The 18,267-nt window shown below is 51.5% G+C and overlaps 1 protein-coding gene across 5 annotated transcripts in view; it reads left to right on the top strand.

The window, feature by feature from the left end:
• Positions 1-3: 3 nt before the first annotated feature.
• Positions 4-18,267, top strand: part of EFCAB14 (EF-hand calcium binding domain 14) — a 32,012-nt gene continuing 13,748 nt past the window's right edge. For 2 of the 5 annotated variants that reach the window (XM_072649340.1, XM_072649342.1), the window contains exons 1-6: positions 4-451; positions 673-821; positions 8,665-8,810; positions 13,505-13,603; positions 15,320-15,430; positions 17,929-18,120. In XM_072649340.1, coding sequence (XP_072505441.1) covers positions 210-451; positions 673-821; positions 8,665-8,810; positions 13,505-13,603; positions 15,320-15,430; positions 17,929-18,120 — 939 coding nt within the window. In that variant the 5' untranslated portion in view covers positions 4-209. The remainder of the gene's footprint in view (positions 452-672; positions 822-8,664; positions 8,811-13,504; positions 13,604-15,319; positions 15,431-17,928; positions 18,121-18,267) is intronic. The other 3 variants (XM_072649341.1, XM_072649338.1, XM_072649339.1) reach the window with 2 other exon arrangements.

Raw genomic sequence — 18,267 nt, 5'->3', positions numbered from 1 at the left:
GCCGGGCCGGGCCGTGACCATGGGCCGGGAGCGGACTCGGCGGCCGCTCGAGGCCGAGCCCGAGCTGGAGCCGCAGCCGGAGGCGCCGAGGGAGCGGAGCGGCTGAGAGGCCCGCCCGCGCCGTCCCCCCGCCTCCCTCCGGCCGGGCCGCGCTGGAGCCCGGCGGCTGCTGCTCGGCCCCGGGCGGCCCCCTCACGCCGCCCAAGAAGATGAAGAAGCGCAAGGAGCTGAACGCGCTCATCGGCCTGGGCCCCGGGGACGGGCGCGGCCGGAGCCGCCGCAGCCGCCGGGCCTGGAAGGGCGCCGCGGGCCACCGGCTGCTGCGCACCGAGCCGCCCGCCTCGGGCTCCGCGTCCAGCTCGGAGGACGAGGACGAAGACGACGACGACGAGGACGAGGACGAGGACGAGCGCGGAGGGGGAGGGGGAGGCCCCCGCGCGCGCTTTGCCAGGTGGGAGGGGGCCCCGGCGGGGGGCGGGGCGGGCACCGGGCAGCCCCCTCCCCCGGAGAGCCCGCGGTCCGGCCGGGACACCGGGGCCACACGGGAGTCGTAGCCCACGGCCGCCGAGCCCCCCCAGGGCCGCGGGCCCTTCCTCCCCGGGCTCTGGGTCGGGGGTGTCAGCCGCCCCAGGCCCGGGCGTCCCCCGCGACTCGGCGCCTGTTCGTTTGCAGAGGAGACTATTTCCGCTGCTGCAAGGTCTGCTACCCCCTGTGCGCCTTCGTGATCCTGGCGGCGTGCGCCGTGGCCTGCGTGGGCCTGGTGTGGATGCAGGTGGCCCTCAAGGAGGACCTGGACGCCCTCAAGGATCAGTTCAGAATGCGTGAGTGGGAGCTTCGGGAGGAGGGGGCTTCGGGGGCCTCCCTAATCACCGCCGGTCCCTGCTGTGTGCCGAGCACCCGGAGGCACCCTAGTGTTTGGCCAAGGGCCCCCTTGCTGGCCCCACCTGGGACGACTAAATGAAGCGTTCGGGCCCCCCGGCTGGGGCTCGGGGCTTGTCTGCTCCCAGCGCGGGGTCCGCTCCGCGCCCCATGAAGCACCGCAGGAGGACGGGTGAGAAGTGAGAGGAAGCCCCCGGCCTCTTCCTCCCTCTCTGACCCCGGGTGAGCCGCTTCCATTTTCTGGGCCTCTGTTTCCCCATATGTCAAGTGAGGGAACAGGGCTGGATGAGCTCTGACCTCTCATCCTGCTCTTTCCACCTCCCCCGCCTGCGAAGGGGCAGCAGGCTCGGTGCTTGTTCTCTTTACCGACCTTCCTGGGATCTTTGAGATTACTGCGAATGACTTTGAATGAAGTGCTTTGAGCCCAAGATCCCCAGAGAAACACAGGCCATAGAGCCTTTCGGAGCAGTAGGAGAGAAGGATCCTAAGCCTGCTGATGTCAGTGGGGGCTAGGTGGCAGGCTGTGGGCGCAGAAGGAGGCGGTGCTGCCAGACTGGTCAGTGTGTTTGCTCTCCTCCGTGTCTATTATAAGAGAGCGTTCTGTTGGGTGGAAATGGAGATCAGGATGCGAATGACAGCTGTGTGTGTGTGTGTGTACAAGAAAATGTTTCTAAACAGTTTCCATGGGCCCAAGAAGGAAAACTGGGCATCTGCCAGCATCTTCATGGCCAGGGTCAGTGAGTTTGGTTAATTAGGTCAGCCTCCATCCTTCTACCTTTCCATCCTCCTCTCATCCCTTCTAGATTGTACTTTTATTCATAGTAGTCTTTTACAAGTTGTAATTAACTTTGCCACATGTGAATGTTAATAGGATGTTTCCAAAAGTAAGGAGCATATTTTATTGGAAAACAGTTCACTTCATTACTTGTTTATTGAGGCCCTGCCAGGCACTAGAGGGACAGTGGTCCCCACAGGAGCCACAAGTACTTGGGCCTTGTCCACACTGGCCCTCCCACAGGAGGGGACTTGAGGGTGTGCTTGGCAGAAGGGAGCAGGCAGGCGTCGTCCAGTCAGGAAGGCAGCCTATGAATGGACTTTGGAACCACTCCCTGCTCTTCAGAAAGTCTTAACTTCATAGACTCGTAGGAGGCTCTGAAAGACAGCTCAGCCTTAACTTTGCCAGAATATGACTGTTCTGAGTTAAAGATCTCTAGTGATTGGGGATTTACAGCCTCCACAGAGGGGCCTCCAGCCATCTAGGAGGAGTCCCTTGGCAAGGACATTTCTCCTTTTATATCAACCTGCAACTTTGCAAAGTAGTTTCCCTTAAAAATAGTGCCTAGCGTCTCACCATCTTCTTGGCAGCCCTAAACCTTTAAGATAGTACTTAGGCGAGCTGGCCGCTTGTCATAACTGACAAGAAAGCTAGCTACCCCTGACAGCATCCTTGTAGAGAAACCATTCCAAGAGTCCTTGGCACCAGGGATCAGGAGGAAATGCCTCCTGCCTTCCCATCCATGCCTAGGGGTTCCTGCCATCACAGGGTACCTCTAGCCCAGGCCCTTGTCTTTGTTTGCTGTCCACGGTCATTCAGGCTCCCAGTCTGTCCCAAGAATAGTTAGCCCTTAATAAAACTTCCAGAGGACCTTCCTCGGAGAAGGAGAGAATGCTGCTCATGGTTCTGAGATTTTACTCAGGGGACCTGTAGCTGTTCTCTTGGGAGCCTGTATGTCCATCCTACCCATTCTCTTCATCTGTGTAGAATCAATTTGTGATGGAGTGGGAGTTACATTTGAGTTGATTTTCCTTTTTAGCCCCTGTCCAGTTCGCTTTGCCAGCTGGTAGTGGTTGTTGTGTACTCCGGTCCAGCAGTGTGGGTCCTAACCTCAACTGCAGGGTGTGTTTTTCAGAACTTGGGGACCATGATTGCATGGGGGCAGGAGGTGGTTTTTGCTTCCCTTCCAGCTGTGGCCTTTTTGTATCTCTTTAGCTAGATTAATGAAGTAGTTGATCAGAGCCATTCTCCAGACTGAGTTTGTCCATTCTTGGGCTGCAGGGCCCAGATGCTTCAGTGCAGTAAGGCCTGGCCCATTACCTCTGCCAGCATGCCCATAAGAGTCCTGGGCACCTCTGCCATAGTGAGGCACTGGGGAAGACTTTGGTTTAGGAGAAGCTTGATTTGGCTTATGCTTTATAACTGCCAAAGACTCCTTCTGCCCTGACCCTCTTACAGCTTTGTGCCCTTTACCATGAGCTGGGTACATGCAGACGTTGCCGAAGTAGCCTCTGCTGGCATTTGTTGTCACATGTGGTGTTTTGTTCATAAGGGAATGCATTCATTCTTTGGTTGTTACTTTGTCTGCTTAGAAGTCAATGGCGCCTGCAGAGCTGGGCCTTGCAGGTGAGACACTACCCAGGGTTTCTTTCCTCTACTTCCCTGGGGCCTCACATGCTGCCTGGCACACAACAGGCACCTCATCCGTGACTCTTGACTAAAACCAGGGGAGAAGGGAGAAAGGTGATCAGAGCTTATAATGGGCCAGCCAGGCAAGAGATTAAGGTTCCAAAAACCTTGCCAGTCACTATTCTGCACCCCCTCCTTGGACTTAAACAATCTTCTTTAAAACACTTGCTTTTGATTTTAAACTGACTTCAATAAATGTCAAACTAGACATTTGACTGTGGGTCCTAAATAAGAGGAGCTTACTTAGAGTATGTCCCTCTTCATAGAGGACCTTCTGAGAAGCCAAAGGCTCTCCCTGTCCATGTACCATAAAAAAATCAGTAATCATATATTAAGTATCTGCTTTGTGCCCAGCACCATGCTGAGTGCTGGGGATACAAAGAACTAATGCAAAAAACCACGTACAAATAAGCGATGGACAGTCTGAGTTGGAGACAGTCAGTAGAGGGAAGGCATCAGCATGAAGGGTAATGGGGAAAGGCCTCTTGTTAGGCGGTAACATTTGGGGCACGGTTTGCATGGCAGGGACCTGGGTTTAAGTTCTGCCCAGTCCCTCATCAGTCACTTCACCCCTCCCTGTATTGCTCACTGCTGACTCTTCATTAGTATGGAATGAGGCAGGGCCTCTGGAAGCCAGGCCCTGTTGTCCCAGGAGGGACAAGGAGGTCTGAAACTGGGAGTCTTCTTTGGCAGCAATGCTATCTCCAAGCTCCTCATCAGGCAGGAGTCCAGCCCTTGGGATCCCCCAAGATGCCTCTCCCTGGGGCCTCCCCGGCAGGCCCTGAGTGAGAGGAAGCATGTACCAGTGAGGAGACAGACCACAAAGTGGGGCCAGTATGGGACTTCTGGAGTATTCTCTTGAACGGTATTTACCCAGACTCCTGGGTGTGGATGTTTGCCTGAAAGAGCTTCTGAATCACCTGTTTCCCCAGCACACACAGGGATCATTTGTGGGTACCAAGAAGGACTCACCCAAGTGGGGCAGCTGGGAATCTTCCCCACAGCCAGTCATCAATGTTGCATGAGGTGCTTTTGGTGTTGAAAGCTCATGAATTAGTCATTGGGAGCTGTTTGTTACACTTCTTCCTGATTCTTTAACCAGTGCCTGTGCTGGCCCCTCTTCCTGGGGAGATCACACTGAAGGGGCCTGCAGGGCCTTGCCTGGCCAACATCCTCCAGGGCCCAGGCTTTGCCACAGATCTGGGCAGGGATACAGGGCCTAGCTCAGCAGCTTTATTACCCCTTCCCTGGAGATCCTAAAATTGAGGTGACCCCTTTGGTTGCCATGCTTTTCTGGTAAAGAGTAGGGAGAGAGTTGGTAATTGAATCAGATGGGTTCAAAACTGGTTAGGGGTCAGCACCCAAAGAACAGTAGTTAGTGATTCATTGTGCATGTAGCAAGTGTTCTCTAGTGGAACTCCAGTGACCTATTTAGGGGCCTGTGCTGCTTTACTTTTATCCATGACTGGGATGAAGCCATGGGGGGCCTGTTCCTCAGACTTGCAAATGACTCAAAGCTGGGAGGGGCAGCTAATAACCCCCCTGGATGACGGGGTCAATATCCAAAACAACCTTGACAGATCTTAGAACCTTCCCCTAAATCCAGTAAGACAAAATGTCCTGGGGATAAATGTAAAGACATGTACTTGAGTACTGAAATCAGCCTCATAAGTATAAGGTAAACATGGTAGGCATGGATAGAGAGCGATTGTTCTGAAAATGATCTGGTGGTTTCAGTGGATTATATACTCAACACCAATCATCAGGGGGATGTGGCACTCAAAAGAGCTAATGCCACATCGAGCTGCATTAAGGCAGGCGGAGCTCCCAGGAACAGGGAAGCAGGCGTCTCTTTGTCCTAGCCAGATGTCGTGGAAGGATTATATTCCAGTCTGGGAACCATTGTTTAAGATCGCTGACAAACTGAAGCATTTCCACAGGTGGACAAACAGGTTGGTGAAGGGCCCTGAGTCTGTGACATGAGAATTGGTTAGAAGAAGTTGGGGTGTCTGGCCCGGAGAAAAGAGGACTCCAGTGGCATAAGTGTGTAGGTATCTGAAGAGCTGTCCTGTGGCAGAGGAGTCAGACAGGGCAGGTTGCCAAAGGCAGCAAGAGGCTACCTTGAGAGTCAGGTGAGGGCCTCCCCTCTGGAGACTCAATGTCCGCATGACCCCATGACCAGCACATTCCAATTGGAGTTCTTTTGGTGTATGGTTTGGAATAGAAGGCCACTAAGGGCCCTTCCAGTTCTCACATTCTATGATTGGGAGCCTAGCTCTGTCATGACCCCAAAAGAGAGTGCCATCAGCTCATGGAAAACCCTGTGCCAACTCAGGATCAGACCAGCATGGTCTTGCTAGCACTTACCAAGCCAGTCTGGAGACTCCTTCTTAGGCAGCTGGTTACTGTCTGCCTGTGTGTGGCTGGTTTTTGATGCTATGTCCAGTTATTTATTTAATTCAGTAGATAACCTCAAAGTGGGCAGCATTGGACAATGGAAAGAGCCAATGGCCTTGGGCTTACATCTTACCTCTGATGCTTACTCCTTTGTTACCTTGGGCAAGTCACTTCTGTTTCTCTTCCCCTCTCCCCGCCTCCCCATTGGAAATTGGATTCAGTATCTGCTGAGATCCCTCCTGGTTCCAAACCAGTGATCCTATGAGCCCATCTCAGACATAGCTGGGATGCCCATGGGGGCAGTCACACAGGCCAGATTAACATAGAAGAAGGAGGCTTGTCTGACAGACTTCACATCACCATCCTTTTCATTGGGATTTTGGACGCTGGCATGAACCACTTTAGATGTTTGGGCCACAAGATGAGGAATGGGTGTACCAGTGTTTGGGCCATGGTTTTTTATTTGTAACTGAAATAAACACCATGAACCCTGTTCTGATCCTGGATATGCCCTCCCCTACTCCTACCCCCAAGGACTCATACCTTGTATTGATTGGGTATACACAGATACCTGTGTTGGCCCCTTTTATGGAGGGTGAGCTCCTGGAGGGCAGAGAGTGGTTTTCTTTTGACTTTGTGTCCCCAGCATGTAGCCCAATGCTTGGCACACAGTTGGTGCTTAATTTGTTCATTGGTTTTTACTTACCTGTTTCTAAAATGAAGCCTGCCCAAGAGGACTGGTGACAGAAAGCAGAAGGCTCACTGCATTAATGTGACCAGCATGAGCAGTCTGTTTCTCCAAGGTGGAAGGAACCCCTAGCTCTCATAACACTCAGGACCTGGATTTGACAGATATGGAACCAAAACTTGGTGGGGGAAGGGTCATTGCCTAAAGAAACAGCTGCTTCATGCTGGAGCTAGACAAGGCTCCCACTCTCAGCTGCCATGGTGCCCAGTCCTTTTCTGCTACACCAAGCTGGCTGTGTGGAGCCCTCACTTCATATGACTTATTAAAGGATGCTGGTGGTAAAAAGTAGGGGTCTACCTACCTTTACCTTTCTTTTTATTATTTAGCTTCCCTGAATACTTTCAACTCCCTTCTCTATGGAAATTATTATTTTCCACTATATTAATAACCCATTATTAATTAGTATCCTGACCTTTTATTTCCACATTCAAGGACCAGCCCCTGTAGGTCAGTCAGCCAATTCTCTGAAAGGTATATCTGATAGAGGAGATTGCCCTAATCCTCTGGGTACATGCTTCTCAGTCTTGGGCAGGAACCCCCAGCTAGGAGACCTTACTTCTTTTGAAGTGTAAACAGAATCAAATGTAGGTAGATTCTTGCCCAAGATAATAAGCCCATGTCCTTGATCCCTTCCAGTGGAGTTTAGGGCAACCCAGCTCACAAAGGAGAGAACAGCCAGAGGGGTCTGAGTGGGATGTCCAGATTGCTGGAGGCAGCAGAGTCTTGTGATCCTCAGGAAGAGGTGAAGACTTTTAGCCCACCTCCTCATTTAAATGTCCACTCATCAGGGCTGATTTTTCCTGTCAGGGGCATTTCTTTTCAAAAAAATATTTGAGACATTTCATATCTCTGTTAGAAACTTTGGTGACCTAGAGAATCCACTGACCACCAATTTATTGATTATTGACTAGCCCAATTAATAAATTGGTTATTAATTACTCAAAAACACTGTCTTTCAGGTATTTCAATAGTCACACTACTTCTTTACTCCAACTCCCTATGAAGATTTGGGCAGGTGTTTCTTCAAAGTATATTAATGGCTGGCTCTTAATAGCAGTTTGTTAAGAGTTAATATGCATGCAAGCAGCATTGGCATATAAGAAAGGGGATGTGGATGTGTGTTCCATTTGTCTTAGCTATTTTGAGTGCTGTTTGGATAGAAAATTATCACTTAAAGTTGTAAAAACTATATGGGTCCTCCAGAGCTCTCTGGTGCCAACCCAGTGAATCTTGAAGGTCTCTTAAAAGAGAGCCAAAGCATCAAGCCATGCATTTGCTAGTATCTCTGTCTCTTCCTGTCTCTCCCACTCTCTCTCTCCCTCCTTTCATTTTGAGCTCTAGGCTGGTATCTATGCAGACAGCATTCTCTTCTTTTTTACAAGGAGTCTTAAGCAGAAGTAAGGTGACCATCAGTTTAAGTACATCTCATAGCCTGTCATCATTTTATACACTCTTGAGGCCCCAAATCCTCTATGAATAGATGAACAAAGCCAAGGCCCTGCAAACTGCCCCACATGTTCCTTGGTGGCCTGATGCCCAAGATAAACCCTTCTCCCCAGCCAGGTCCAAATCTTCTTTGAGCTGGTCAGAGTTCTCAGTCCCCTCCCTGCTTCTGGGCCAATGTGGCTGGTGAGCAGACTGATTACAATGGAGGCTTAAGATCTTAGAGAGGAAAAGATTGGAAAGGTTTAGCCAAGTCATGTGGTAAAGTGATGACTCTCCCCACCTTTGTCCTGAGCCTAAGGATAGTGTGATATGAAATGCCAAGTGGTAGTAGTGCACGTTTGAAGGCCTAGAGGATTGAACTGTTTCCAGCTGATATTTGGATTGTACTTTGGAGCATACAAGGTGCTTCTGCAGTTGTTATCTCATCGGATCAGGGCCTTGCAGGTCCTACAGTAGGCAGGGCCAAGATTATCCCCATTTAACACTCAGAAAATTGGGGCTTTGAGTGAGAATGTGTGGGCCAAGAGCCTCCAGGGAGGAGGTGGCAGAGCTGAGACCAGAGCCTCCAGCCACTCTTCCCCCTCCTCTTTGTAAGTCCTGTTGTCTCTGCAAGGATAGGAGATGCTTGTGCCCCATGGCTCCCCCTGCTTAGGTCGTCTGACATTCCCTCATCTTTGGGTCACAGAGGTTACTGGTTGCTATTGCTGATGCTTCTTATTTTTGGTTTTAGTGGAATCTAATCAGAAAAGCTCATTCCAAGAGATCCCCAAACTAAATGAAGACCTCCTCCGAAAACAAAAGCAGCTGGAGAAGATTGAATCTGGAGACCTGGGCTTGAACAAAGTCTGGATAAACATCACAGAAATGGCCAAACAGGTAGAAGGGGGTTGGTTCCACTGCTCTAGAACTTCCTGCCCATAGCTAAGAAAAGGCCCAGGTCATGGAGACCACCCCTTATCTGTGTAATTCAAGAAATGCAGATGAAATGAAGTGGTGTGGTCATCTGATTTAACCTGGCTCAGTTAGTAGAATGGAGCCATCTGCCTGAAGTAGCCATGTCCTTGTCCTAATTTGCCACTCACCTTTGTGGACAAAGACAGGAGGAGTGTCCTTCATAGGCGGGGAGGTATGAGGTCAGTGCCAAAAGGCACTCCCACCCCCACAGAGCCGGTGCCTGAAATGCCACTCTGAGGTGGATCTCCCCGAGGGTCGCAGAAACAAGTGTCCTGTTCAGAACGAGATAGCCGAACCCAAAGTATGAAATAATAAACTGAAAAGGCATTTGCACACTTCCCAAGTCTTTCCTAGATTTACCAGGATTTGTGTTCTGAGATCAATGTTCGTGTGTTTTCTAGGATTTTACCAAAGAGCAGTATGGACTGCTATCTAAATGTCTTACTGGGATTTAGAAGCTCTTGAGTTATAGGTACTTTCCTGAAGCAATTTAATTGCCAAATAAAAGTAAATCATTAAAATGATAGATGCCCTGCAGATATTGAATACTGGGGACAGGCCTTTTGTTAATGATAACTTACTCTATTGCATGGACTTCAAAAACTGCCTTTTACTAAAATAGCCTCAGGTCCCAGCCTAGACTTAGCTGGCCTCTGAGGTCCCTTCTAACTCAGAGATTCAGTGATTCTGGCATGAAATATTAAAATTCCGGGCTCAAATACAGCCAAAGCTGCTTCCCCTCCCTCCAAGCTGTGATGCTGCATCTGGGCTGGGGGTGGAGGGTGACTCTTTTTAATTTGTTTTGTCTGAGAGGGCTGACACCTTGTACCTGAGGGTATAACACAGAGCCAACAGCTTCAGTTGAGCATTGGGAGCTCCAGAGCAAGGGATGCTGGGTTCCCTCTGGCTCACAGGGTTGGGGAAAGTCCTGAGGATGTACTGCCCCAGGTTTGGGGAATGGTCAGAGCTCACTGGTCACCATGAAGGCGACTTTTCTTGCTCGCAACCCACTGAGTAAGAAAAGAAGCATCTTGTTCTATTTAACTTGGGTTTGTTTGGTGCCCTCAGAGCTGACAGAATTTGCCCTTTGGGCATCGTTGCAGACCCAGGGGACCCAGGCTAGGACTGAGGGCCCGGAAAGGGAAGTGCCCTGCCTGTCATCTGCCCCCCTCCCCGTTCTGCTGTCCTTCCTCTGATATTGTTATTTGGAAGAGTAATGATCCGAAGGGAATCAAAGGTCCTGGCCAAGCTTCAGGGAGGAGCTTTCTGCTTCCCAGTCCACACTCTAGAGCTACTTAGCCCCTGGCCATTTCTGCCTCGTGTTGGAAAAGCCCCCTCTGTCCCAGCACTTCCTCTGTGAAGAAGACAGTCCTAAGCTTGCTCTTCTTTGACCTCAAACAGACCTCCTGCTGAGGCCAACATACTGCAGAGGAAGCCTCCATTCTGGTCCCAGACCCAGCCCGGGGTGGGGAGGGGAGGACACCCTGTTAGGGCCTAGGCTCGGGTCATGGGTCAGAGCAGTGGCAGAGCTAACCCAGTCCCCAGAGCCCTTGCACTGCTTCCCTCAATCCTGAAGCCTCTCCTGGTTTTCTGTAGAGCCTTCCTTCCCCATCCCTCCCCCTCTTTTGTCCTCAAACTCAAGGCTTGGGGCCTTAGAGGGGGACAACGACTAGTTTGGAGTCACACCACCTGCATCTATGTCCTGGCTGAGACCAAAGGGGTCTTTCTGGGTCAGAAGGGCAGAAGATAGTTTGCAGCATATGATGAGGGATGGCATGTTAGTGGGCTTACCCACGGTGGCGGTTTTCACTCCTGCTAGTCAAGTTGGCTCATAATGTGCACAGCAGTTTTATTTTAAGCAACTCTGACTGACTCATCCTTGGGCCCAGGCTGTGGGATCTTTCCTTCTTTTAATGTTTTCAGTGAGCTCTACTTTTGAGTCTTTTCCATTCATGGAGCCATCAAGCCAGTCATGGGGGAGGATGGCAGTGGGCCCCATCCTGCCCCTCCAGGCCTGCTTCCCACCTCCTTGGGAATGGTGGAAGAGGAGTCTACTACAGAGGTGTCAGTGTGCTCCCAGGAACTGGTATCCAGATTAAATTTCGTGGCTTTGGGAGCTCCTTCCAAGGCTCCCATTTACTTGGTGGCAAGCCCTTGAAGGGTGCTCTGTCCTGGGAGGCATGTGAAAGGTTAGCGAGTGGTAGACCTGCCCAGCAGCTACACTACATTTGATGGAGATGGGTCCCCAGGATGCCAGGAGCCTCCTGCATGCCTCTGCTGGCCCTCTCCCTAACTCCCATTCCAGGACACTAGCAGAGGCCCACTCTGTTCCCTTACCAGAGGGCTAAGGCCTACCTTACTCACTGGGCTCAGACTTCCTCAGGGAAGAGGCTCTCTGGAGAAAGCAGTTACCCTGGGATGGGCCAGGTGTGTGGAGTGACCACCTTCTGTCCTTCCATGTTAGCACCCTTTCCACTGCCTCTTGTTGCTCCCTGGGTTCTCCTTCTTGGCCTAGATTCCCTTCCTGCCAACACCTCTCCCTTCAGTTTCTCCTAATCCGGTTCCCTCTTCTAAGTTCACTCTAGTCTTCCTACTTCATTCATTTTGGTGTGTACAGCTGAACTTTGTCTGGCCTCCCTTGTGCATAGAGTCAGCCTTGCTCCACTGGGGGCAGAATTGTTCCTTGTATGTGGTAGATTCCCTCCCCGCCCCAGCCTTTCGACCAGGGACTGTCTGTCTCTTGCTTCTCTGTATTCGGGGTCCCAGCACAGGGCTGGGCACATAGTAGGTACTCAATTCTTTTGGGGGAGTTGCTATCACTATAATAAGATGCATTGTTCATATCCTAAATTGTGGGAGAGGATGAGAGCAACGGGCAAGGAGGAAGCCCATGGCCTATGCCCGAGCATTGCTCAGGTGAGACTTTCCTGTTGCAGAATTGGGCATAAGCCTCCAGGATGGTGGCAGGAAAAGCATCCCAGGAGCATCTGACCAACATAGAACTAGTATACTCTGCCTGCATGTCTTAGCAGACGTGGGCATAGCCTAGTGGTGAGGCACCAAGGCTGCTAGCAAGGGTAACCTCCCAGCAGGTGGAACAGGCCCAAAGAAAGAACCAAGGAAACAGCCTGGGCTGGGCTGAGGCTCTAGCCCTCCAGGACAGGCCCCTGCAGAGCCCCAAACACAGCTCCTGAATCTGCTCAGGAAGCCAGGAGTGAGGTAGGCTAACCTTGACTCAACAGTTCTCCATCCTTGGGAGGGAAGGGCTCTTGGGGGCCCCATTTTACAGATGAGGAAATGAAGGCTCAGAGTGTTTTTCCCAGTCACAGAGCTGAAAGTGGCAGGGTAGGATTTGAACCCAAGACTTCCTGAATCCATCTTCAGCCCAAGCCTGTCTAATGCACAAATCATTGAACCAACCATTGGGCCAGTGTGCTGGGGAAGCAGGAAAAAATAGGCCCTGCCCTCAAAGGGCTTATACTCTATAGGGGAGGTAGATAGTGACACATACATGAGATAATGTTGGGGAGCACTGGAGGCTGGGTGGCGGGGCAGCAGTTTCGCTTGGGAAATAATATTTGCACCAAGCTTCATGGAGGGGAGGTAAAGAGCTCTCCAGTATGCAGGGGGAGTAGCAGGGGCCAGTCGGCTTAGCCAGGAAGGCTGTGAAGGAGAATAATGGGTAATTAGGCAGGAGAGGGAGCCCCATGGTGGTAGCTTTAAAGTTAAACCCAGTAGTTTGTATTTGATCTTGGAGCTAATAGGGAGCCGACCAAGCAGGAAGCTGTTAGAATTTTTCAGGTAAGAAGGAATCAAAGCCTGAAGTGACTCAAGTGACGTGTGAGGCATGTGTGGAAGGAGTTAGGAAGAAGAAGGAGGCCAAGATGATTCTGAAAGGGTAGACCTGAGTGGGCAGAAGTGTGGTGCCAGCCTGAACAGAGCAGGGGAGCTGGGAGCAGCAGGGTTGGCTCTGAGGGCACCTCAGTGAGGTGTCCAGACCCTTCACCATCCAGATATCACTTCTCTACATTGATTCTAGTTTTTCACTGCCCTTCCTGAAATGGGGGCCAGGAACTGAACTCTATCCTAAGGACTTGACTCTGCCCCAAAGAGGAAAGGGGAAGCTGCCTTTTATTTTGAATCCAGCTGCCTGTTTTAATGAGTTGCTTGAGTCCATAAGTCTGGGAGCTCCTGGGGGTCTGCCACAGCACATTTCTTTGATCCAGGAGGGTGAGATTCCCCGAAGCTCCCATTCCCTCAGATTTCCAGGTCCTCCTGCACAACACGATTGCCACTTTGACAACCTAGTCACCGAACACACACAGATCAATAAATAGCCTGAGTGTGATTCTTTGCCAAGGTACCACATTACCTGGAGGTCCCATTGTGGAGGCCTGATGCATCCTTCTGCTCAAAGACTGTTGGGGGAGTCTGAAGGGCCCATAGCCTTGGGTGAGGTTGGGTGGGGTGCTGGGCCTCTCTAAACTCTGGGGCCTGGGCAACCCCAGCACAACAGGGAACAAGTGCCCCACAGGGGTAGGCATGTGGTACCTGAGGCCAGGAGTTCTTGAAAAGAGGGTCGTGTTTTCAAAACATACTTTTCCATCTTTTTTCAGATTGCTTTGTTGACTTCCACAGTGAATCACCTCAAAGCCAACATCAAATCAGCTTCAGATTTGATTAGCCTGCCTTCCACTGTTGAGGGCCTTCAGAAGGTAAGTGCTCTAAAGCTGGGCTCTGACGATGCATCTCTTGCAACTTTCCTTGAAGTCCAGCTCTACTGAAGAGAGCCACAGGAAGACTTTTGCATCATTGGCTTCAGCTTGGGTCTCAGGGACTCCTGCCCCTTGGGTTTGCTGGGAGTCTATCATCCTAGGGCTTCCTCCAAGGTGGGAATGAGCTTTTGATTGCTGGCATCTTTACTGAGGAGTTTGCCAGGTTATCCATTTGAAAGCCACCCAAACACACATCAGGGAGGCCTCCTTCCATTCCTTGATCTTCCAGAAAATGGTGGCAGTGTAATTTCCCCTGAGTGCTTCAGGGTAAAGACACTCAGCTGACCCCATGCCCAGTGTCCAGGGCTTGGCCAAAGCTCCTCCTACTCCCTGCCCCTCCGCAGCTCAGTTCTTCGGCACCCACTGGGGACCGGGGAGGTAGAGAAACATGGCCCCGGCCTTCATGGAACTCACAGTCTGCAAGGGGGTGGTGGCCAAGCTGAAGTCATGACACAGCGTGGGCCACTCCAGGCCGCTGCCTTGTTATTCCAGTCACACAGCATCTTTCCATTAGGCTGCAACCAGTCACCATAGTTTACATGTACTTATAACTTTGAACGGGGCATGTTTGAGCACAAGATTTGTTCTTTGCTCCAGTGGGGCCTGACTGTATGTCCATGGACAGTGGACAGGGGCCTGTGTGAGGACTGAGGGGGACAGAGAAAGCTCGAGGCAGTGGATTGGGACCAGCCTGGGGCTCCTTTAGAGGTCAGCTGGACCAGTACTTCAGTTTATAGTTGAGGAAGCTGAGACTGAGTGGGGAAGTGACTTCACCATGGTCACCTAGATGGTGAGTAGATAGAACCTGCTTTGATATCCACATCCCTTGCCCCCAGGTGCACGAGATTGGGCAGGTAGGGTGATGGGGAAGCAGGCTAGACAGGAGGCCTCGAGTGGCAGGCCAAGGAGTGGACAGTCAGCCCCCTGAGAGGGAGAACCAGAAATGGGAGAGAAGAACAAGGCAGTGGGGGTGGCCATCCCCTCCCAGAACAAAGATGAGAGCTACTTGGCCCTTCTGCCTCCTCTGACCTTTGCCCTAATAGTCATTTACATTCTGATAGACAGAAGCAACTTTGGCATTTTCTCAAATGGTAGGTCAGAGACCCTGAGTGCAGATACAAGTGAAAACAACATGTCACAGATCATTCTGCCCAGAGAATCTCTTGTATTGATTTCTGGGGGCATTCGTACACCACTTGTTACCTGTCCACGTTGGACTGGAATTTGGGTGCCAAGCAGACATGCACCTCTGAGAACTCTCAGAGTTCTTCCTGGCCACGCAGAAGCAGATAGGGAGGTTGAGGCACGGTGGAGAAAGGTGGGGTTAGCCTGTCAGACAGGTGTCCACGTCCATACGCTGCTCCTGCGTACCAGCCCTCAGAGGGTGGCCTCACTCACCAGATAGAGGCTCAGTAGATAATTAAGTCAGATGGAGTTGAAAGTTGTGAAATACTTCCTAGACCCTGGCTTTTATTTGTAAGCCCACAGAGATAGTGTCCTGGCCTAGAGTCTGAGGACTCTGGGCAACCATGAGCAAGGCATCTAGCCAAAGCATTGACAAAGTCCTGTTATTTCCAGAGTATGCAGCAGAATTCTGGGGTTTCTGTGGGCTCCCTTTGGGGTTTGCAGCTACACTCACTGTGCTTCTCTCTTCAGAGCGTGGCCTCTATCGGGAGCACCTTAAGCAGAGTGCGTCTTGCTGTGGAAGCCATCCAGAAAACAGTTGATGAGCACAAGAAGACCATCGAGACCCTCCAAAGTGACCTGGTAAGGAAATCCTGGTCCAACCCAGAGGGGGGCCTCCAGGCCAGTCCTTGGCTCAGCCAGCCTACCTTCCCTCACCACAAAAGGAGTCCTGTAGCATCCCCTTGCTCCCAACAGCCTCTCATGCTCAAGCCACTGCAGAGCCAGAGGGAGGGGGCCGCTGAGACACAACCTCTCCCTCCCTCTGAGGGGCCTTGGCACCGAGGGAGGTGTCAGACAGGGACTCGCCCTGGTGGGGCCTCCCCCTGGTGGGGCCTCCCGTCCGTCCCTTGCAGAAGCATCCAAGTGACCAGTTCTTTGGTTCCCCCAAAGGACCCTTTGGAGGGAGGTTCTGGAGGCCCCACCCCCCACACCAGGCCCTCAGGCGTGTCCGTCCCCCTCTTAAGGTCCCTCCTTTTCCCGATCCTTATCAGAGCTAAGACAGAATGAACACGTACAAGAGAGAGCTTTCAAAGCCAGTTTGCTGCTGGTTGCATTTTATCATAACTAAGTCTGTCCATCTTCGTTCTGCTGGCTGCCAGCCAAGAAGGCCTTGTGTGTACCACAGCTGGAATCCTTCCTTTTGCCCAACCCTGAAGAGTGAAGGGGTGAGGGTGCTTCTGCAAGATGCCAGGGCTTGGTGGGGGTGGGGGTGGGGGAAACGCTTCCAGTCCTGGGCTGGGAAAGGGGGCAAAGGGAGGAGGTGGAATCTTTGTAGAAACTCCACATGTAGCCAGGGAATGTAGAGCTTTTCCAGGCTGTTCCAGCACAGACAGTCAGTGGGGACATGACACTTTCAGGGGACAGAGGTTAAGCAATGATAATGACAACGCTGCTCCAGGAACAACAAACACTGACTCAGTCTTAGGTGTCAACGGAGCCTAGGGCGAGGCCCAAGAGGAGGCAGGGGTTAGGAAAAAGGGAGACTCACAGGGTCTGCTCCTTGAGAACCTCCAACTTGTCATATTGTTTAGGGAATGGGGAGGGGGCCAGGCAGGCACGAGTTGCCCCCTCCAGGGCTACACAGGGCTGGCAGCATTTGAGGTGGGATTTAAATGGGGGTCAGAATTCAACAGCAGCATGGAATGGAGATGGAGATACAGAAAATGGCCACAGAGTCCTCAGTTCTCAGGCAGAGGATACCACCATTTTGCAGATGAGGAGGCCAGGGCTAATCAAGGCCAGATGTTGAAGCAGGGTTTGAACCCAGGTTCTCTTGATTGCAACTCTTCAGTGGCTCTTCTGGTGTACATAGAGACACAGAAGGGGGACAGCTTGGCACCAGGAGTTCCTCAAGCGCAGGGACTCTTTTGTCTCTGTATTCCCAGTACCTGGCACAAAGCAGACAACATCATCTGCTTGGGTTCTGGGCCCTTTGGAGACCTCTGCCAGACCTGGGCCTGATGCCTTTAGGGGTCCAGAGATGCCTGAGACTCTCAGTTCTCAGCCCACGTTGAGGATGGAGAAGAGTGGGCCCTCACCATGTGCATGTTGGCTGTTGGGCTGGTCCCCCTGCAGTGTGAGAAAGTGAGAGGCCTCAGGCCTGGCTTCTTGCCTCTTCCACTCCTGCTACTAGTTCCAGCACTCTGAGAAGGAGAGCAGCAAGGCCATTCCATCACCCTCCATGGTCCCAGTCCTGGGCAGAAAAATTTCCAGCAGATACTTATAGCTCCTGCTCAGGCTCTCAGCAGGACACACCCAGATTGGAAAAGTACCCAGTGAACCATTTCGATTCAGTCACTGGCACCATGTCAGACCATTGCCTACAGGCAAAGACTGCTCAGCATTCAGGTAGCCCCTGGTCTCTGTGCTGCTCTGCCTGTGGGGCAGGTACGTAAAGGCCTTTTTTCAGTTGCATTTGCCCCAGGTGCCCTAGAATCACCCCCAAAGAGGACAGGGATTTATTGTGCTTAACAACTTGAGCAGGTCGGGGCAGGTGGCATGAAGGGCATGGCCATTCAGAAATTGTGTCTTATTAAGCCCCTCTCCAGAACTTGCAATTGTCCAAAAAATTCTTAGCCTTGACTGGCAGTGGGCAGTGAGATACTGGGTTCAGACCCATTCAGAGTGAAAGGCCAATTGTCCTTTAAATGTATTCATATCCACAGATTCAATGTTTTTAAGCCAAGAATATTCAGTCTTATAAATAGGATGTCAGTAAAAATAATTAGATAGTGTATTGAATGATGCACAACTTGTAATAGTTGTATTACATGAGCCATTTCAATAATTGGTCTGGTTCCTAAGGTGGTATTGCTCTGATAAATTAACATGAATCGGCCTCTTCATTAGTGACCCGGAGGTAGGAGGGGTAAACATTGAGAAATCAGTGCCCAAGCATCCCGGCTTCTAAGGATTCGTGTAAACGAACCTCTTCCCTTCTCTGAGGTCAGAGCCACCTGGCCACAAATGGAGCCAGCTTCAGCCACATGACATAATGTGATATGATGTGACGTGACCGTGGCTTCTCGGCCTGACCACCCAGTGGAGAGAATCCACAACATGCTCTGTTTTTGCTCTAGGACATGCTGCACCTTCAGAGCTCTTTGGAAGAGGTCAACAGGACCCTCATGGGGTACCAGAGACACAATGACCTTAAGCTTCTGGGGATGGATGGGACAGTCAGGAATCTGAGCCAGAGAGTCACCTCACTAGGAAGCAGCCTGGTGGCTCTGAACAAGTTAGGAAAGAGAGAGAAGCTGTCCTTCACCACGGTAAGACCGGCTAGGTCCTGGCCACATGTTCTGTCCACCACTGCATGCTGTGCTGACATGGCTGCCCTCAGGCTTCTCCCAGATTAGACGGTCACTCGGGCATGGCATTTGCATGACACTTCCCATCCATTGTCTCATGGCATCTTC

The sequence above is a fragment of the Notamacropus eugenii genome, chromosome 2 (assembly GCF_028372415.1).
Source record: "Notamacropus eugenii isolate mMacEug1 chromosome 2, mMacEug1.pri_v2, whole genome shotgun sequence".
Taxonomy (NCBI): Eukaryota; Metazoa; Chordata; class Mammalia; order Diprotodontia; family Macropodidae; genus Notamacropus; species Notamacropus eugenii.
Note: the sequence above shows the minus strand (reverse complement) of the source record. Positions and strands in the feature narration are given on the sequence as shown.